Source organism: Equus quagga, chromosome 8 (genome assembly GCF_021613505.1).
Source record: "Equus quagga isolate Etosha38 chromosome 8, UCLA_HA_Equagga_1.0, whole genome shotgun sequence".
Classification (NCBI taxonomy): domain Eukaryota; kingdom Metazoa; phylum Chordata; class Mammalia; order Perissodactyla; family Equidae; genus Equus; species Equus quagga.
In genome coordinates, this window is record NC_060274.1 from 30962468 (window position 1) to 30985146 (window position 22679).

The window sequence follows — 22679 nt, forward strand, 5'->3', positions numbered from 1 at the left end:
TTTTGAGCTTTTCGTCGAACATGTCTTTATAATTGGGTTTTACCCTAGTGCTGATGCATGAATATTTATGTCCTTAAAGATGAAGGGGAAAAGCCGGTTTGTCAGTTGTTTAACTTGCGATCATGAAACATCAGCACAGAGAGAACACCCAGTTAATTTATTCATGTTCTAGCGAGCTGATGGGAGGGCTGTGGACGCAACAGCGCATTGATTCCTTCTGAAATTCTCTTTTGCCTTTTATGACTTTCAATTTAACTTCCCATCTTTACTATGGTTGTATTATGGGTTTCTTATTCCCTGGGTGATGGTTTTCAAGTTCTTGAGAAGGAAAAACAAAATAACCTAAATAAGTTCCAAATCCTCAGCCAATATCACAGGGCCTTGGTGAATAACTCTCAAAATGCCAAGCGACGTGCTCCTGGCCAGGCCTCGTTCCGGCACGTTCTTGGCATGGAACAGTATTCTGTGACCATTTTCATGGGGCTTTTGTTACATTTTGCTTCTGAATTTTCAGCCATCCTTTTGAGGAAGCGCCAAAAACGTATACACTAAAATTCAGACATGCAAGAACAACAAAAAATAACTTTCATTTTCTATAACCGATTATGTCTTGCATTAGAGCTCCTCTTCCCACTTAGTAGCAAAAAATAAAAACAAAAAAGTCATAAACTTACCAATTAAAGTTAGCCACGTCTCTTTCAGTTTACTAAGCTCTGGAGGGGTTGACAGACTGTTTTGGGTCTCAGTCAATTCAAAGTTTAAAACCCTATAAGGACCAAAAGTACAAGCAACGAAAGAAAAAATAGGTAAGTTGAACTTCATCAAAATTAAAGACTTTTGTGCATTAAAAGACACTATCAACAGAGTGAAAAGGCAATCCATGAAATGGGAGGAAATATTTGCAAATCATATATCTGATAAGGAATCAGTGCCCAGAATATATAGAGAACTCCTACAACTCGATAAAAAAACAAACAGCCCAATTTAAAAATGAGCAAAGGACTTAAATAGACGTTTCTCCACAGAAGATACATAAATGACCAATAAGTACGTGAAAATATACTCAACGTCCCTAGTCATCAGGGAAATGCAAATCAAGACCACAGTATCCCCTCACACCCACTGGGATGTCTACTATCAGAAAAAAAATGGAAAATATCAAGTGTTGGTGAGGATGGGGAGAAATTGGAACCCTTGTGCATGGCTGGTTGGAATGTAAATGATGCAGCTGCTGTGGAAAATGGTATCATTTTCTACAAAAAAATTAAACATAGAATTACCATCTGATCCAGCAGTTCCACTTCTGGGTGTACAAAAAAAAGAAAAACATGAAAGCAGGGACTTGGAACTGATATTCGTAGACCCATGTTCATAGCAGCATTATTCACAATACTCCAAAGGTGAAATCAACCCAAATGTCCCCTGACAGATGACTGGATAAACAAAATGTGGTGTGTACATACAGTGGAATATTATTCAGCCCTAAAAAAGAAGGAAATCTTGACACATGCTCCCATGTGGATGAACCTTGAAGGCATTATGCTAAGTGAAATAAAGCAGTCACGGAAGAAAAAATACTGTACAATTCCTTCTATATGAGATTCCTAGAGTCGTCAAATTCTTAGAGATAGAAAGTAGAATGGTCATTGCCAGGGGCTGGGGGATTGGGGAATGGGAGATGATGTTTACTGGGCACAGAATTTCATTTGGAGGAGATGAAAGAGTGCTGGAGGTGGCTGGTGGTGATGGTTGCACCACACTGTGAATGTTTCTTGTGGGCTTATATCTTTTTTCCTATATCACCAATTTAGTTAGAGTCTCAGAACAATGAAGTAAACATTTGTCATCCATCTGCAATCTTGAAAGGAAAAACTTTGTCCTATAGGTTTTGATATAAAGACTTCTTTCCATTTTTTCCAGATTATTATTATTGTTGTTGTTGTTGTTTCATAAGGAAGATTGTCACTGAGCTAACACCTGTGCCAGTCTTCCTCCATCCTGTATGTGGGACGCGGCCACGGCATGGTTTGATGAGCGATGCATAGGTCCACACCCGGGAGCCAAATCCACAAACCCCAGGCCAGTGAAGCACGAGCACACGAACTTAACTTTAACACTGTGCCACTGGGCCAGCCCCCCAGATTTTTTTTTTTTTTAAACTTTTAGTATCTATCTAATTTCCAAGCAGATTTTCTGGTCATCTTTTTATTGTTGATTTCTGGTCTTTTCAAGTCAAGATGTAGCTTTTGAAAAATCACAACTTTGATGAATTTACATAGGCCCTTTATCACCATATTGGTGTTCGTCAGTATTCTATGGACTCAAGTTATCTTTCCTGTTTGTAGGGTAAAAATTCTATAGATGTCAATTATTGACCTTGTTGATTATGTTATTCAAATCCTTTAGTTTGTTTATTTTTAACTATTTTTATCTGTCAGATTCTGAAAGTTTATTAAATTCTTCCACTGTGATTTTATCATCTCTTCCTCAAATTTTTAGTGAAGTTTGCCTTACGTGTTGGTCTGCAGTGTTTGTACATGGCCTGGTGCATTCCGGTTTGTGGCTTATTTTTCTCATGGATATCATCTTTAGTGTATATAAACTTCTCTGTCCCGTTAAATGCTTTCGACTTTGCATTCTGCTACCCTGCTTCATTTGTTTGCACTGACTAGGTTTATCTTTGTCCATACCATTTCAGGCTTTCTTTGTCACTGTATTTTAACTGAGTCTTGTTAACACAGAGTTGGATTTCGTCTAACTGAATATGATAACGTGTTTTGATAGGGAAGTTCAGACTTACCACATTTATGGTGATAACTGACATTCTTTGTGTTTTTCCTTCCATTTGTTTTAGGTTTAGCGTTTAACATAATTCATTTTTTCTTTTCCCCTCTACTTCCTTTTCTTCACAAGTGCTTCTCAGTCCCCATCGTGCCATCCCGCGCCCCAGGATGGCTAGAGGGGGCTGGAATTGGGTAATTCCCTTCCCCCAGGTTGATTAGGCTCGGGTAAAGCTTCCCTTGAGGGCAGGCTTTGCTAAGGACAGAATGCTCTAGAATATTTCGAAATGGTTCCTTTTCCCTGCCCGCTGCTGGACGAGTGAGGGGATTTTTCTCCTCTTTTCACTGCAAGCTCCAGGAGGTAAAACTCCCAGAAGTATGGAGGCCGCCCTATGACTGGGTCCTGTGAGTTTCTACCTTCCGGACTTGTCCACACTGAGCCTCCAGCAATTCATCCATTACAGTTCGTCTGTTCCTGCCCAGCACTGCTTCCCAAGGACGGTTCTGCTCCAGTAAATTGTGATTCTCCGTGTCTGCCTGTCTGTGTCTTCAATTTGGGGGCAGCGGCTTGCCCTGCGACCTCAACTCCCTGACAGATCTAAGAAGAATTGTCGACTTTTTTAGTTTGTCCAGCCTCTTACTTATAGTTAGGGGTAGAATGGTGACTTCCCAGCTCCTTACATGATGGACAGGCAACGGGAATACCCTCTCTTTATTTCTCTGGCTTCATCAGTTCTCTCTTCATTGCATTTTTGCCCTTTACATTTTGCCCATTAATTTGGAAGTGCTAATTAATTGTTTTCCATTCTTCCGAGCATTACCATCTCACTCCAGTTGTTGTAGTCACACCTGTATCTCTCTATTAACATATCAAAGTTAAGTATCCTCCCACCAAGGTACTTTCTGTGCCTAGTCATCCAGCACTGCACAAAGATTAAATTTCTAAGCTGTGATAACTTCTGCTGAGTACCGTCCTCAACAGTGGTGCCCCGGAGCTGGTTCATACTGACCTTCTTCCTTCCCAACTCTGTGCTCTGAGACATCACCCTGATAGCTTGAAATTGGCCACGAAGGGAATATTTACACCATGGAAGCTGACAAGCACTACCACACAGGGCTTTGGGTTTTGTTTATCGTTTTTCCGTAGTCGGTTGTTAATCATTTACCAGTACACCACTGCATTTCTACTTCTGCTAAAATTTGTGGGTTTTGTCGGACTGCTTCAAAATTTTAGTTCAGGGTTATTATTTTCCCTTTGGGTATATGTTACGTTTCAAAACTCTATAACACAGAGGAACTATTGTTCTAACTAATCTGTTTTGTTGTTGTCGTTGTTATCATTTTCTATGTGGGAATTTATAAGATTTTTACTAATCTGAGGAATTGATAAACCTCACCAAGATATAGCTTGGTGCCTAATTTTTTTCATTTATCTCATCTAAGTCTTGGTAACCGTTCTTAATCTGAAAACTTATCTTTGTCCAGAGAAATTTTCCTCGTCTTTAAAAATTTATTTTTCCATATAGTCCTTTTTCTCTTCCTGGAGCTCATTGTTTACATTGCAAGTCTGTAACCTCCAAATTTCTAGTCTTTTCCCTCGTATCCTTGGGATTTTGTTCTTTTGTGACATTTGTTTCTATCGGCTCTTCCAAACCATTCTTTCATTTCTCAGCAACAGCCATCTCCTTTGGTTATTTTCTTTTTCAGATTGAGAGGGTCTTTTGTATTCCAACTGCGTCTCCGCAAGGAGCCTCAATGCTTTGTTCGAGTTCTTTCCCACCTCTGTTTTCAGTTTATGGCAGTAGGAGCCCCCAGGTCCAGTTCAGCTTTGCCTTCCTCCATTAGTTCCCTGATTTCCCTTAAAGGGATTGTCATTTCTTTCCCTCCTCGTGTTTTATTGACCTTCAGCGCCCATCCAGTCAGGACTTTGAGGTTCCCCAGGCCATGATGTTGGGATGAAAACTTCTGCTCTATCAAGTGATAAGCAACTGAACTGGCAGTGCCTACACTGAGGCGAGAAGGAGGTCTGTCTGGGAACAAGAGGCCATCCTCTCCCTCTACAGGAACTGGGAGCAGCTCAGCCTAACACAGTGTCTCTCGTCCGGGTCGTGAGGTCTGGCAGCTCCTCCCAGGAGCATATGCAGCCCATGCAAACAGGCGTCTGCTTGGCCAGGCCCCTCAAGGAGCAAGAAATTAGGGGCCTTCACCCCACAGTCCTCTCCACTCTTCCTCAGCACCGCAGGAAGCAAAGACCTTAACTGTGGGATTAGCACGCGCCCTCCAGGCTCTGCCAGCAGCCTCATTTTGTTCATTGTGTTTTCAAAGGAGGAACTTGGAGGAATGAGTCAGGGTTATGTTCTCAGGCCTCTGTCTTCCCATACATTTCTTTTGGTGGCAAAGCAATTGTGTATGTTATAGGCCTACCGTATGACCCTATTTCACGGCTATAGTAGCCACTCAACATCACCAGATCAAAACAACGACAGGCATGGTCCTTGTCATTTCCTAAAAAATTCCAGGGCATCAACTGCTGCCAGCTAGTGGTACCACTGGCAGGTGAACCAGACAGGGGTATCACTCCCAGACAGGCCTCGACAGGGACACTGCTACATAGTATGTAGCACTGGCCTACGACTCGGCATCCTGAGAGACCACAGGCTAGGAGGGTCACCAGCAGGTCCGTGCATTGTTGGAGCCGGACAGATGGGCAATATTCTCAATTTCCTGACCATCAAAGTCTCACATGCAAGACAGTCGGCATCCACGATGTAGCTCTTACTCCGAGTTGAGGCAGAGCCAGACTTTAAGTTCAGTAAAGATTGCATCCCAGAACCGTATTGTTGAGGATGTAGGAACTTACCGTGTTAGGGTGGTAGAAACAGTAGGTGTTAACTATTCCTTGGAAGTCAGTTTTCAGGTTACAAGATACCCCACGATGGCTTCCTTTTTTATTAATCTTCAAATGGGAGAAAAGTCGTCATTGGTCAATTGTATGGGTGATGTTTGTCTCGCTGATGAAATTTCAATGGTCAGCATTGATGTTAATCTCATTCCAGATTCGGTGGCCCAGCCACAATTCTCTTTCTTGGCAACATCTTTGAAAACAGAATGACAAACTGGTCAACACAAGTAGCTGCAATTGAGACTCTGGGGGAGGGGGGCGATATCTACGAGATCACACGCCCAGCTAGACTAGTATGTGATGCTGACCAGTATCCTCGTCCCTCAGTGCACCGTGATGAGAAGACAAGAAGAAGCCTTGGATCTTCATTCTAAATTTGACACCAAACATTCACCTTCCCGGGTGTGCAGAGGGGCAGTTGTATCATCACTCAGCCACATCTAAAGCACCACCTCAGTCAAATCCAGTACCTGAATGTGCCTGACGACAGATGGATGGAGACCTAAGTTCATGCTCCATTAGGCTTAATTCACTCCAGAGCTCACCATTTCCCAGGATGCCTAATGTTCAGTCAGGGAAGAGCCAGCAGCTTAGGGTTTCTAACCAGCCAATTCACTGTAAAATATATTCTGTCAAATTTTGGATTGTATCAGCCTGAGATAAATAAAATAAACACTCTCCCTCCCAGGTGTGGAAACTTCCCGGTCAAGTTGACCTGCAAATTTGGGACCCTGTAGGAACCAAAGAACGCACTGTCCACCAACGAGATGAGAATAATCTGAATATTGCAGCTCTTGATATCCTGGGAAGACCAGTGGGCAGTAGCCACGTGTCAATTGGAACTTTAAGGAACCTCAGTTACCTTAAGGATTTAACCATTCCTGACAGAGGTCCTGCTGGGACCCCAAGGAGGATGTTCCCTCTCTCCCTCTGACACATGAGGAGTCTTAGGTACAGAGCTGGGCCTTTTCCATTCTCTCTAGCACTTTTTTTAGATTTTTCTCTATACTGGCTCCATTCTGGCTTATAAAGGCCATGCTGAGTTCTCCACTAACTTCATGTGCATGACTGAAAAATACTTCCTACAGAATTGAAGGAACCACTGTGATCCCCTCTCCAACGCAGGAAGGAGCATGCATAAAGGAGAAGAGGCGACGTTTTAGGGGGCATATTCAGCCATGATACTACCAGCCAAGCCAAGCCAAGGCAGATAAGAGGAATCTAAAACCATGAAATGGTGCTTAATTCCAAAAAATGCTAAGAGGGAAGTCCAGAGGGGCATCAGAGAGGCCAAAGACCTAGCATAAGTCAAAAATAAAGAACAGGCGAAGGGAGAGCAGAAGTCTGAGTGCCTAGAACTCTTTTCCCCTGCTTTCAAGGACCAGCTCTGAGGGCTAGTAGAAACAACCAAACATACCCATCACCACATGGAAAGGCCCAAGAGCAAGGCTCTTGTCAGCTCTTACAGTCCACAGATCACTGCAGGTCTCTGGGCAAAAATGATATGAGGTGTCCTCAGCCAAATTAGGGAATGGCAAATCATTTTTCCTGTTATTTAGACTCTTTCAAGAAAACATAACTTTCGTTCTGGAAGCATCCAGTCCTAATATTTACTATCCTTCCAGTGGAAGAGAGGAATAACGTACCACACTATTGATGATACAGGGAGCTCGAGTTTGAGTCTTATTGCAATATAACAGAGACATCCCCGACTTCCTCAGCTTGAGACTATAAACCAAGTTCATATTTCTTTTGCTAGAATTATTAGCTTTTTAAAAATTCCTTTTGTCCTCCCCGGTAATTGTAAGTTCTACTACATATTTCTATTTGGATACTGGTTGCCCGCCTATTCTTAACAGTTATATTTATACCTACATTTCATTTTATGTACTGTGATTAAATAACCATGCCCCCACAGACGCACACACTGTTTCGCTTCCCTCCTCCAACTGTGAGTGCTCTCTGTGCCAGGCTTCTTCCGTCTCTTGGATCTGGTTGAAAGAATGATGGTCTGGGACCAAAAAGCTTAAGTTTTCCCTTTCAGTAAATTTTGAGATTCCACAGCACAGTTTGGAGGTTTAAGATGACGTGCTCAGTTACACTCCGTAACTTCTGTCTCCCTTTTTTTTTTCAACTTGGTTACTCATCGCAGCAGTTAAACTGGGTACCTTTTAGATTCCCAGTCCCTCGAGAGAAGGAATTAGATTTGTGTTAATCACCACCATCCCCAGACCTGAGGCATAAATAATAGTTGCCTGACTAAAGAGGCTATTTGCTAGAGATATGGAAAATTGCTTTATGTCTGGCCATACAAAAAAATGGCACCACTTAAGACTCTCATCAGATGCTGACAGAACTCCCCTGGCTGGGAATACACTGTTCTAAAGTTCAACAACAACAACAAAAATCGATGAAGTTCCTGCACTTTAGTTTACTGAGATCTTGCTGCCAGTTATTTCTAGAGATGTCATTTTGACAACTCGGAATGCCGATACTTTGAGATAAGTTAGTCCATTTCTTAAAGTGCATGGGAACTCTGGTATTGTTCCGCCACAAGACCATTTCTCGGTAATAGCCTCCTAGCCGTGCGCTGCAGTACAAATATTTGTCAGGGAGTCTGATTTTTGCATTTTTTCCAGTCTGCTTTGACCTTAAACCTTGAGTGTGTTTAATTAAGTCACAGACCAGTCTTTTGTCAGATTATCTACATCAGTCTCACGAGTTATTAGATGAATCTACTTTTTTGGTATGCTAATTTTACCATCTGAGGAAAGCACTGTGATTTTCTGAAATAGTAAAAATTAAACTCAGTAATTATGTAATGGTTAAGAGATAGAACAGCAGTCAGACTACCCAAGGTGTCAATCCTGGCACCTCGCTTTCTACCTGTGACATTTTCCAAGTTACTTCAGCTTTCTATTCTTGCTTCATCTTCTATAAAATGGGGCAATGATAGTCCCTAATTTACAGGGTTGTAATGAGGTTTAGCTGAGTTGATTCATATAGGAGAGTAGCTGGCACAAGCACTCGATAATGTTAGCTATTATTTTTACATCATCGAAATATTTTAGGAAAATGAAGGCACTCCTAGTTTTTGCTCCAATTTCCCTGACAAATTGTTTATTTTCTTCAACATTTGTTCAAACTACTAATCTTTCTGGGGATTCTGGATTCTCAGGTACCTAAATGATGACTCTGGCTTTATGTAAGAATAACACTACCATTAGTGTCCAGGGATCAGAACTGATAACATGGGAATAATAGGTAAGAATTGAGGTATTGAGTGCATCCTACACGCTAGACCCATAACTGACTCCGTGCAACTGCGTCTGGACCTCCCAATATGCTGCCTGTCCTCATGAAGATAGATTTAGAGATGTGAAGGTTGAGCCCACAGGTTGAGTGCTTGAGTACCTAGAGGTAAGCGGACAGGACCCATATGCCTGTTGTTCAAAATTCTAAATGCATCAAATGGCAGAAGTTTCAGGAAGCTTTTATTTAGCACTGTCACTCTGCAGACATCAGCGGTATTCATGTTGATCGCCCACATTTTAAGAGAACAGAGACAATATAGTCTTTGGTGACAGCCTCCACAGGACTGGAGCTGTTGAAATGGCCTTGTTTGCTGGAATTTAGATGAGTTTAACCAAATAGCATGCCGTAACCCTAATACAGAGCTAATGCTGAAAGGCAGAAAGTTGGAACTAGCAAGACTGGGCTTTCACAGAGTCACTAATGGGAATAGCAAGTAGCCCAAAGGATTCCAAAGTTAGGCTTGATTCAAACTGGAGACAATATCCAATGCAGAGAGGTGGCCAAGAAGTGGACTGAGTCCTGCCACAAGAGAGCCCCAAGTCATGGCATTTCTGGTCAGCACTTGCTTTGGTCAAGGTGACCCATCCTCTTGGAACATGATTCAGACTTGCCTTTAAGAGTTTAAGAAAAAGAATTTACACAGCCAGAGACAAGCAAAATATCAGGACTGCAGACAAGCAGGCTCAAAATAAAGTCAAATATTGGCCCCCATAAAGCTAATCAGGAAAACAAGACAGAACCATGTCAGAAGCTGAGAAAACACAGCAGAGGTCAAACTTGGGAGGCACAGGGGCTCAGGGTTTATCCCACACAATACTTCTACAACTGACTTTACACCTCTTGGTCTGGACCACAATAAGTACAAATCAGAAGACAGAAACAGAATTATAACAACACATTACTGTGTGTAACATTATGTGCTGGCAGAATAATGGCCTCCCCAAAGATGTCCACATCCTAACCCCTGGAACCCATCAATATGTTAAGTTACAGGGCAAAGAAGAATTAAATTCGCAGATGCAATTAAGTTTGCTAATCTGGTGAATTTGCTATGGGGAGATTACCCTGGATTATCCGGGTGGGCCCAATCTAATCACATGAATCTTTAAAAGTGGGGGAAAAAGAGGCAAAAGAGAGGGTCAGAGAGATGATTGGTGAAAAGGACTCAACTGGACATTGCTGGCTTTGAAGATGGAAAGGGACCATGAGCCAAGGAATGTGGGCAGCCTTTCGAAGCTGGAAAAGGCAAGGAAATGAATTGTGCCCTAGAGCCTCCAGGCAGGAAGGTGGCTCTGCCAACACTTGCCTTTAACCCAGTGAGACTCAAATCAGAATTCTGATCTCCAGAACTATGAGATAATAAATTTGTGTTGTTTTAAGCCACTAAATTGGTGGTGATTTATTATCGTAGCAATACAAAACTAATACACATTACAAATAAGGAAATGTTTAATCTAGGCTGTGTTTGACTCTAGAATCATCAAAACCATAATTTGTCCCAAATGATATTTCTTTTATATTTAAAAATTGACTTTGAAGAATACAAACAATACCTTGAAGGGGGGGAGCAGGCAGTGTTGTGGGTGGAGAATCTTTTTATGCCCCAGAGCTGGGCTCATGTAAACAGGGACCAGGACCCAAGCACAGATTATGGCTGCTCTAGACTGCTCTCGATTTCCATTCCGAAATTTGAATCTCTGCTCATGGTGATAAATTGGTCTCTAACAAGAATTAATATCCCCTACTCTGCGCAAGGAGGTGACTGGTGTTCTAGATTCAGACAGTGGTCAAGAAATGAAAGAAAAACAAACAAATTCTTCAGTGAAACATATTAGAATACACCATCCTAACATTTAGTAAATATTTCTAACTAGCAGAGTTCATCAGTAGTTCAGATGACCGTCATCCCAGAATTTAAAATGATTTAGATGTCACAGTGCTATAATTCCATCAGCATACCCCCACCTCAGCTGTAAGAGGGGCAAATGAAACACAATAGATGTTTTTTTTTAATGCCAAGAAGGAACCTGGGGCCTATGGATAAAGGGCCCTGAGGGGAGAAGAAATCTCCAAGGACAGAGAGCAAAAGCCTCAGCTTTCTGCTCAGTTTCCAGAACTTTCCCCTCAGCCTTGCTTGGGGCCACTCTAGCACCCTGTTCAAAGCAGAACCACCTTCTGGGCATTTCATTGGCAGGTTAAAACTGGATGAAATTTCATTTTAGTCAAAGGAAGGCATTGTTCCGACTCAGGCATTGTTCTTCAAATGTCATAGTGTTCAAGGTTTTATCTATAAAGTTTAGGCTACCGCTTTCAGAACTTAAAGTTGAAAGATGTACGGAAATCTTTTGACAGAACATTTAACACAATGACTTCTTTCACCCTCTCCTGACCTGGTTTTTGTCCTACAGCTTTTTTTGATGCCTATTGCCGATTCCAATTCAGTCTCTATGGGGATAGTTTCTTGTTCTAAAGCAGCAGCATTCTCAATAAATATATAAATTACCGGAAGATCTTACTGTAGTTTGATCAAAGCATAACACATCTCGAATTATTTATTTTCCGAAGTCTCAATAAGCTGTTTCGAAGGACCAGCAAAGAGAATGAAAGCCTGAAAAAAAAAAACATTTTAAGGAAAATCTGATGGGGGAAGGGAGCAAGAATAAACAAAAGAAACCTCAAACAATTTGCCACAGTCGTCTCTTCAGCAGTTTTTTGTTTTGGATGTAATAAATCAGTCCCTGAGAGTCCACGTAAACTTCATCTTACGTATCCAAGGGGCAAGGGAACTGGAGGGAGGAAGTGACACTAAAGAGGAGCAGAATAGACAGAAAGAACAGTCAGCCTGAAGAGATTTGGTCGTCCGGTGCTCCATGGTGCCATTCTGCCCTTTCCAGTTTGGTGAAAAAATAATTCAGTGCCTCGTCTATATCATGTCTGTCCTGAATGATATTACAAGCCATCTCTGCGAAGAGATTGACGGCACTCCATAGCTGATGCAGCTGTTCTTACAGGGAGCAAGGACCAGGACTGGGCAGAGGGATAGAGAGATAAAGATGACAGACAGGTAGGTAAGTAGGTAGATGGAGGGATGGATGGATGGATGGATGGATGGATGGATGGATGCATGGATGCATGGATGGATGGATGCATGGATGGATGGATGCATGGATGGATAATCAGCTAAACTGTGAAAAAGCGTAACCTAGGAGTCTGTTAAAAATGTGTAAATGTGTGCATCTGGTGCCCCTTGAAAATAAGACCTTTCCTCATGAAGGATGGTTGGAGAAGCACTCATCTTTCTCGCACTTGGTTCCACTCCAACATTTTTAGCATACAATATTTTTTCCACGTTTTCTTTGACGAATTAATTTTTTACCACCTTGAGTTTCTAAAGCATTAAAATGTTACTTTGAGGGAATAAAATAAAAAGTAAGCAAGCTGTGTGAAAGAAAAGCTTTTGCTGCCATCAAGCTGGATTGGTGCCAAATTCTGTTTCCGGAAGGTGTCTAGAAATGGGCAGTCTGTTTCCAGGCGGCCCAGCAGGTTTGGGAGCGCTCACCCTCCCTGAGAAGGAATTCAGTTGTTCCTGAGGTTACCCCTTGTACTGAGGAGTGAAATGCTGGTAGCCAGACTGCCATGATTCCTGACTTTGTCTGATCCCAGCCAATAGCAACTTCCCTGAGTCCCACGGCGGGTCAGGGTGCAGAGCGAGGGTGCCGCCCTCTCTCCGCCTGCTGTGCGAGACAGCGAGTCAGCTCGAGAATTAGTTCTACAAGCACAATTATTTCCCGTAAAAGGTATATGTATGGAGCAACAAGTGAATACAGATTTACTCCTAAATATGAATAATATAAGGTAAATGGGAGGTAAACCATTCAACAATCTAGACCTGAGCTCCCTGTTTTACAAATAAAAGAGCCGTGGCACAAAAACCCACATGGAAAACTGCTGGCAGGATAGTCATTGCTCCAGTTGCCTTGCTGGCACGTTATCCTGGCTAAAGCAGAATTTTCTGGGCGAATGGTGATGGGTGTTCTAAACAGGGTCCTGTTCATATGGCCATGGAGAAAGATGATCCCTTCTTCTCTTCAGACTCTGTGTCTGAAATATGATACAGATTTTAGCACGTGACAATGTGGCCTGAGTCAAGGGCTCACCTGCAAAAAAAAACAGTTTCAGACATGTGTGTGACCTGCCAGCCCATTCAGTTATATTTTTATTGAAATGTTCATTAAAACAATGTGTCTATAGAAAGTCAAAGAAGTTACTTAAAAGGAGTAAAACTTCAGAAAAACTTAAATATAACCTAATTGATTTACGTCTTTATTTTTAATCAAAGCAGAAATTATTCTACATACAAGTAACCATGTATAAATTAATAAGATATATATATATATATATATTCACAGGAATATATACCTTTTAAGAACCTATAAAAATGTTTGCCTAACACATAGCCAACTTAAAATATCAAGCCCAAAAGTAAAGATGGATTTTCTTGTGAAATGTGTATAAAACCAAATATACATATATTTATGCAATAAAACTCCATTAATTCCCATTTCAGGGATTTAGAATTTGTAATTACTGTAATGTTCTTGGCACTACAGAGAAGAGGAAATTGTGATGAGGTGAAATACTAGTGTAAACGAAAGAAATATTTATACATGTAAAAGCAAACAGCTTCTCAGCATCATTTTGGTAGAAGTTCTTGTGCTCAAAGAATAAATGTCTAATTATAAACAACATGTTAAGCACTGCCAAGATTCTGTCAGTGTTCTTGGTGCTAAAACCAATATTCTAAAGGGATTTCACATGCATCGTTATCGTTGCGAAGTGAAGGATAATAGTCTAGATGGTGGTAAAAGCATACATTCCACAGCTAGACTGCCTGAATTCAAATCCTAGTTCAACCATTTGAGGGCTTTGCATGACCCTGAGCAAGGTGTTTGAAATGTCTGTGCCCCAGCTTCCTAGTCTGTAAAAAAGAAAATATAGTTGGCGGAGAAGCAGTGAATGACAAACCCTCCGTTCCCCCTCTCAACGGACTGAATGTTATGTCCCCCCAAATTCATGTGTCGAAACCCTCATCCCAGTGTGATGGTATTAGGAGGCGGGGCCTTTGGAAGATAATTAGGTGATGAGCGTGGACCAGCTCTCCTTCAACCATGTGAGGAGACAGCGAGAAGTCAGTCATTGCCACCCAGAAGACTGTGCTCCCCAGAACCAGACCGTGCTGGTCCTCTGATCTCAGACTTCCAGTCTCCAGAACTGTGAGATGCTCTCAAGCTCTGAACCAACTGAGAGATGAAGAAGAGCCAGCAGGTGGAGACCAAAATATCCCCTTTATTGTGAGACAGTTCAAGTTGAAGAATGTCGCTCTCTGGGTCTCTTAGCCAAAAGGACTTCCTCTGCACCCCCAGAATTAGGCATATGTATCGTCCTGCTCCTAGGCAGCACTGGAAAATCAAGCTGCCCTCTGTATAGTCCACAGCCCAGGGGAGGGGAGCATAGGCTTCATGTGGGCACACGGCTCCTAAGGGCACACGCACCCAGGCTGGCGTGACCATCCTCGCCTCCAGATACTCCTCAGGGAACCCCCTCCGCCTCCCAGCAAGGAAAAAGGAGTGGGATAAGGCACCAAGGGTATTTCAGGAAAAATCCCTCTTTGTGAAACTAGAGGGGCTGGGAAGAAGTGCTCTCCTGCTTCTCTCAGCTTTAAGAATTAAATGAGATGACGCGTGCACACCTGCCCCGCTCATGGCGAGTGCTCAATACATATTAACTATTACTATGATGTGTGTTGTTGACTATGTCGTTATCAAGATTTCAAGGAATTTGATTGGACCCAAGATATAGATCAAAAGCCATCTGGTAGCATTCTAGAGACCAGAGCTGCATTTTTAAGTTCTAAACTCTGATTTGTATTCTATCTGGCTACTAACCCTCAAAAGTTGGACAAATTAGCAAGTTATGTTGTACAGTTAAATGTTTTTCAGGTGTGGTCAGGGTTTCACAGCTGATTCAGCACAAGTTACAGATGGGTATCGGGCTGAGTGTCTGGACCGAATGAGAAAGCTTTTCTCATCATCACAAACAACTTTCTAACTCTTCTCCTTTGAGAGCCCAGGGTTTGTTTACACTTTATTTTCCCCTCCGTTTCTAAGAAATGTTGTATCTTTTGTGTTATGACCCCAAGTTAAATGCCCATAAATTATACTGGGTTTAAAACCAAAATTTATCAGGAGACAATTTGTTTTCTCTACCAGACTCTAAACCACAGTATTTCATGTCTTGGATTGTCTAGCAACTCAGTTTTCTGAGGTATAAATATAATACCTTTTCCAGACACAGAGGTACCATAGCCTGAGTTTGTCAGCCACGTGCAAATGAACAATCTGTAGGAATGCTTCGTGTCGCTCCTATACCAGGTGTTTAGAGCAACAATCCTCGTGCGAATGCCTCCCCTCCAGAACCTGGCGGCTCTCCTGGCATCAGTTTCTTCAATTACTGTATGCCTCAATAATTGATAGAGTTAAGTGAATGCAGGTCCTTTTTTTTCACCAAATTCCCCTTGAGTGCTTCAGCAACGTGAGGCAGTTTATCATGCTTTTTGTGCAACAGCACACAGACTCTTTAAAGAATGAATTTAGACTTTCTCTTCCCATCCAAAAAATAAGCACTTCTCAGGTTTGCAACGATAAAAGGCTTGGTTAGAATCGTCAGACCATCAATACCAGCAGGCGCCGAGCGGCCCAAATCATAGGCCCTCTATTGCTTTTTTTCATCTGGCTTCATTTTCCTTTGGAGAAAGACCCAATTAAAAACATTTGTGGGTTTTTCCAAGGATATTTCCTTCACAGAAGTTACATTCAGCTCTTTGGCAAGAAAAATGCTGGAGCAATTAGTGGCTCTAAGGAACCACTAGCTAGCTGTTTGTGTACTATTTCAGAAGAACCCATTGTGGGCAGCAGTAGCTTCTACACAGAGGTTCCTTTTAGAATGTGGATGCTTCCTAACCATTTGGAGTACACCTAAAATTGAAATCAACAGTCATGCCCTCCCGAGGACGCCTTTATTGTATATTCTAGATGAGAAGATGTCATGACGGTGTACAGTAAAGGCGTGGGTTTCTTTTCATCCTTCTTCTCTGCTCACCTCCAGCTTGTGAGCTCTCATTTCTCTTTAACATTCGAGAATGTTGTCTGATACACTTCCAGAAAACCTGCTGGACAAATGAAGGAATATATAGTTGCGAGTAAGTCAGTCATTTCCTAGGTGACAGTCTAATAAGAAACCCATTTTGGGATAATAGCCTGATTGAAACTAATTCTCCACTCTCCCTCATGGTCAGGAGATAGCATGTCGAAATTAATCAAATGTTCTGGGGCCTCGCACATGTTAATATTGAGTGTAGGGATGGTGCCGCGTCTTACAGGATAATCAATTTGCAAAGAATTAGAAATAATTATAAAGCCAAGAGGAATATTATGTAATCTTTCGTTGATTGAGCCTAGGATCTTGCAGGTACTTCTTAGTCAGGATTAGGAACAGCTGTTAATTTCCAGCGGCTATACAAATCGTTCAGGTTAACAAGGTTCTGATTAATAGAATGCCAGAAAGCAGAGTTTATTGTAGCACTCAGGCATTAGTGCCAAACATAATAATCATACCTTTCCCAAGAAACCAACAGAGCCTAAACTATTTTAATGGCTTAAATTAATCTTAAATACACTGTATCTTTTGGGGGACCTTCGCCTTTCAAAAATAAAACAAAACAACTAAGAAGGCGAAGGTTGGATATGGGGAGAAGAAAATGTATATTTTGATAATACATTGTCAAAAAATAAAATTTTTGTTACGCAGTGGTCATCCAGAAGCACAGTTTTGAGAAAGGTAGGATTTATTTACTTAAAAATTGAATTTTAATCACAGATTTCACTTACAAGGTTTTGAAAGCTTTTAAGTGCAATTGAGTTTCATTTTTTATTATCCTACTATACAACCATTCAGATTTTCAAAACAGATACATCAGAAGTAGACCAGATCTTTCACTTTAAGAAAAGGCCAACACGAAGGGTGGTACTTATTCCAGTGCCTTGTAGACTGAAGGTCACTTGGAGTACACTTGTTTGGGGGGGACCTAAACATTTTCCCCAGGAGGCCAAAACCTGCCCTTGTTGGCCCAGGTTTTATCTTAGAATTTCTCTGAATAGCCGATTTCCTTAGACTATTGAAAATAAGAATTGCCTTTCAAAAATTCTATTTTTGTAACTTTGAGCCAAATACCCATTGCATAAAATGAAGCACAATTATATATTATATCATCTATCTTCCGAGATCGTCACTTAAAATTTGATTAAGGAAATTATGTATTTTGATGATAGGAAACAATGAGTTGCCATTCATATTCTCCTGAGGTTTTAGTGTGAGTGTTAATTCTGCCTCTGCTCTTTTTATCCCAACCTGTAATTCAGAATTTCCAGAAATGGGAATGTTTGTTAGTCATTCTACCCTCAATGCAGAAAGACCTTGAGAAAAGATGTCTTTGTTGATGTTACCATTCCACAAACATTCTGTTCCAGCAAAGCTGTCCTATAATGTCCAATAACCTGCCCAAACTTGTGTCACTTGGTGATTTCTATTAAGTTTAGCTAAAACTATAAATTATCATTCTCCGAGTGATTCCCATTCATAAAGGAAAAATATTTAATTTTCCTTTTTCTTTATAAGAAACTAATTTTCTCATAGATAAAAATAGTTTAATGTGTGAAAAGCGTTTAGAATATTTTAAAAATATTCCAAGTAATATAGCATCCTTAGAGGTGATTTTTCTGAACTGTGGATTGGATTCAAAGATCTGTGTCTTCCCAAATAAAATAAAGTTTTGCTCATGGAAACCACATGTTTCTAAAAGACACAGATCATCATCGCTAGAAATGCTTTTGAGAGCATATTGGTACCGAGGACTTGGATGGGAATTTGAAATATTTTCAAATCATCAGCTTCACTTTTTTCTATTTAATCTCCCAAGTACTTGTAATGTGTTGTCTCGTCGTAACAAAATTGTCTTTCTTAAATGTCGCCTATTAAAAGTGAATCCAACTTTAACTAGATTCGTGATCTTGAGTAGTTGTAGTATTGACTTCTATAAACTATATTTTAGAGTCTGCTGTCTAGGTGTTTCAATTCATTTATTCATTCATTCACTTTCCCATTCAAAAGTATTTTAGTGCCAGATATCTACAAGGCACTGTTTTAGGTGCTATGAATATGATGACTGACCAAAGATCCTTTCCTCAGAAAGTTTATAGTCTGTTAATTGAGGTAATACCTGTAAATAAATATAATGAATCTAAAAAGCCACAAGGACTCTAAGATAGGTATAGTCAACAGCTGTAGGAGTTCAGAGAAGGGCAATATTGTAGGGCAAGAATTTGAGATGGCTTGCTTTGTGGAGGAGGTCGCACTTGACTTGAATGGTGAAAGATATTTAAGAGCGGAACACTTAGGGACAATAGTGTCAAATATTCCAGACAGAAGAGAAAAGAGGGGGACCCAAACACTTGGTGTGTGGACAGGGATTCATGTGTAGTTCAACCCAAGTGAAGTGGAGAGTGTAAGGGGGACGGAGGCTGGGAAAATAAGTGGAGACTGGATCATGGAGCCTTGAGTACCTGACTGAGAGGTCTGAGTGCTCTTCCGTACCAGTGCGGAGCCAGCAAAAGGTTTTGAGTGTGATGGTCCGAGCAGTAGTAGGTGATATAGGATAACATGGGGGCGAACTGAAGGCAGGGAGAAGTGAGCATTCCTTTGAGGCATGGCAAAGGCTTAAAGTAGGGAAGTGTCAGTGATGCCTACCTGTTCAGAGATACAGGTGAGAAAAGCATAGCAACATTTGGGACGTGGGGCAAAGAGAGGAATCAAGCATGATGCAAAGTTTTGAAGTATCATTCTGTAAAATGGCAAGAAACCCTAAATCCGAGTTCTCCCCGGCACTCTTCCTACTTGTCAGCCCTCTTGTCTCTGTTTCCTCCAGACCCGCCTTGTAGAGCCACGTTCCTGTTTAACAATAGGACAGTAGGGGTCCACTCTGGCTTGTTCAGTAAGGAGCAGTGAGGCAAGAGTTACACAGCAACCCTTCTTGCCAGTGTCAGGCGTTGTTTGGCCCTGAGAGTCACAGAACTCACTTGGTTGTGCCATTGGAGTCTTCTTCAGTTACGTGCCCTGGAAACAATAACCTTCCTTGGTGCATAGCCCCTGCCTCCTTTGCGACCTCAAAGTGATCGCTTTCTCCAACCCAGGCACTGATCTCCTTGTAGCTCCTCAAACACACCAAGTATCTTTCCAACCCTAGGGCCTTTGCATGTGCTGTTGCCTGGAACACCTTTCCCATCAATTTCGCATGTCCAATGCCTTGTCTATTTTTAGCTTTAGCTTCAGCTGTCATCCTCCCAAGTGGCCTTACCTAACCACTTCCTCTAAGAAAGGTCCCACCCTTTATTCTCTATCTCAGCCTTTTGTTTCTCTCCTACCTAGTACCTATCACAACTAACAACTATTTTATTTGTATGCTCACTTATTCTTTTTGCCTCTTTTCCTGATAAAACGTAAGCTCCATGATAACATAAACCATGTCTCTTTTCTTGCTGTATCCCCAGCACTGAGAGCTGTGCCTGGCACTCCATAGGAGATACTCAATAAATAGTTTTTGAATTAATGAGTGAATGAATTAATGAATGAACACACCTGTTCAGAAAGCTCTATATGACCTAAAACTACCATCATTTGCCCCTAAATAATTCAATTAAATAGAGAAAGGGGCAACAACAGCTACTTATCTTCTTTAATCTTCAAAGTAACATATTCTTACTAAAAGTATTCATAGGATTCACACAGTGATATTTGGGAAATAGAAGAGATGTATTCTCCTTAAATTCCTGAATTTCCATTCAAGCTCTGTGGTACCACACTGTGTGGCACTGTTTTTCAGCCTTTTTAGAAATGAAATAGAACAGAGAACAGCACAGAAAATGTCAGAGTGCAATGCATGTGGTAAGTAGTTCTAAGAAACTTTTCGGTGTGCGTGTGTGTGTGTGTAGGGGTCGCAATATGAAATTATTTTTTACCATGACTCAAGTCAATATACATTCTGGCATTTTCCCTGTCACCCTAGTCCCTTATCTGGCTGCTGTCATAGCTCTTCAAAGCCACCACTGGATAGTCATTCTGCAGTGTTCTGATTCCTTATTTGCAATGGAAGCCTTCCTACAACTGCGCACCGAAATTCGATTTATTTTTAGTATTTTCTTAGAGATCAACACTCCTTCACTTCTCTCAGAGTGCTCAGGCTTGTGGTACAAAGAGCATTCCCAGAGTTCCTTTCACTGGGGTGCCAGGCTGCTGTTAAGTTAGCCAGGAAATAAAAAAAACAGGGTAGAAGAGTGGTGGGATTTGCTGTTTTTTAAATCAAGAGTTCAAAACAGTGATTTGATGCACTGTAGCCATTTTTGCTAAAATAAAACTTACGTTCACTCCATTTTTTTTGTCTTTTTTCTTTTCTCTCTCTCTCAGCTGCCTGCCTTGTGCTTGGCTGTATGATTTTCCCTGATGGCTGGGATTCAGACGAAGTTAAACGGATGTGTGGAGAAAAGACAGACAAGTACACGCTCGGGGCTTGTTCAGTCCGCTGGGCGTACATCCTGGCTATTATTGGGATTTTGGATGCCCTGATCCTCTCGTTTCTGGCGTTTGTGCTTGGTAACCGACAAGACAGCTTGATGGCAGAGGAACTGAAGGCAGAAAACAAAGGTAAGATTGCTTCAGGGGATCCTTACCCGGATGCTCCAAGCACAGAAAATGATGCTCTCTCTTCTTTCCCATCGAGGACCAGTGCTTCCCCTGTGGATCTAATTTGCTGCATCTTTTAATGCTGTCTAGTTCATTGACTTCCCCTAGACTCGACTCAAAGAGTTTACACAGTTAAAATATAGTGTTTTCACATTTACCTTTCTGAGGCTGAGTCTATTATTATTTAAATACATTTCTTCCGGTTTCTTTTGCCCTCCCCCGTAGGTTAATGGCGATGATACTTTTTTTTTTTTTTTTTTGTCTACCTCATTAAATGGAGAGTGTATCTTCTCCATGTACTATTCAGCTATTTTCCAGGTTGAAACAAATGCCTGGGTAATCTCATAAAATCATCTACAAAAGTCTTTATTAAACCGTTCACAATATTTGAATCCAGACTCATCCTCTCAGAGAAAAGTAGCAATATTGGCCCTAAATAGTTACAGTTAGAGATTGCAACAGTTACCTAATTAGCTGAACTTTAAATGTGTTATCTGGGTAATCAAAAGTCCTCAGATTTCTTTTCAGAAAGAAACGTCTTCTGAAACAGAGAAGCTAGGATAGAAAATAGGACATTGGCCAGTGAATGATACATAAATATTGTAGTGTGCCGACCGCAAGTAGCAAGTCGTTATTCAAGATGAATATTTTGATTTTCTTTCCAGATTTCTAAACCAATTTCTTGGGATGGAATCTTACTGTCTCTCTTTTGTTATAGACTTAGATTCACTTAATGGCTTTATCCTTGTTATCTTTCATACTTTGGACTTCATACCAATACCTTCAACTGAGTGGCTGCTTCTTCTGGCTTTTATTCCTAATTGGGAACTAGATGCATCCTTGAATTATGAAATTTAGCTTGTTATTTCAAGTAGTTGCTAACTTCCAAAACTCTTCACTGCTTCAACAGGCCTCAAAATAAGTATGTATTATATCTACGTGAATGTCACGTGTAATGATAGTGTAGCAAGCTTGGTTTAGGCCATCACTGTTCATGCTTATAAACCAGGAGCCATAAAGAGAGAAGATCGAGATGTCCAGGAGAGCAGCAGTGGTCCACGAACCTTTTATCTCCCCGAATTATAGCTAGAACACATATTGGTTTACTTGGTTCTGTCAAAAATATTCTAAACACAAAATTAGTGCTTTCACAGGGGAGTAGTGCAGACACGTCCTAAAAACACAATTACTTCCCTCTCTCAATTGTCCTTTCTAGGTAAAAAGGATGATATGTATATAATAATTACACTTTATCAAGCATGTTATGGATTTAAAGTGCTTTCACATGCACTCATTAATTTGGAGCCCTTGTCTGTTGTCCTTGTGACCTGTAGGATGTACACAGGTCTCTGGCCAGTTAACTTCACTTCGAAATTAATAATGATGCTTAATGTTAGGATAAGTGACCTTTCTCTAAAGAAAGAAAGAAAACATCATTTTGTTCTACAGATGATTGATTTCCACCACCACCCGCTGATGGGCCAGAATGCTCTCTATTCACTGTACAATTCAAAGTCATAGTGAGAGCCTTGAACTTTCCAGACATCCTTTGACCACAAATAAGGAGACGAAAATTCAGAAAAAGAGAAAATGGCAAAACCAGGAAGATTTTTACATGGCAATTGAGAATTCTAACTCCTATCCACATATATGAATGATAACAGTTCTGGATTCATGCTTCAAAAATGAACAGCTAAGATTGTAGAATAACGCTCAACAGTTTTCAAAATGGGTCTTTTCTTCTGGTTAGCTCAGTTAAATGTTGATGTCTGACCTTTTCCATCTAGGTTTTCATTCAAGAAAGCATCATTTTCCACTCAGTAATATATTGG

At 41.0% G+C, this 22679-nt stretch overlaps 1 protein-coding gene across 1 annotated transcript in view; it reads left to right on the forward strand.

The window, feature by feature from the left end:
• The window catches only part of LHFPL3 (LHFPL tetraspan subfamily member 3), a 329716-nt gene extending 308789 nt beyond the window's left edge, over nucleotides 1-20927 (forward strand). Inside the window, exon 2 of the mRNA XM_046668911.1 lies at nucleotides 20572-20927. Within this exon, the coding sequence (XP_046524867.1) occupies nucleotides 20572-20927 (356 nt within the window). The remainder of the gene's footprint in view (nucleotides 1-20571) is intronic.
• The last annotated feature ends 1752 nt before the right edge of the window (nucleotides 20928-22679 follow it).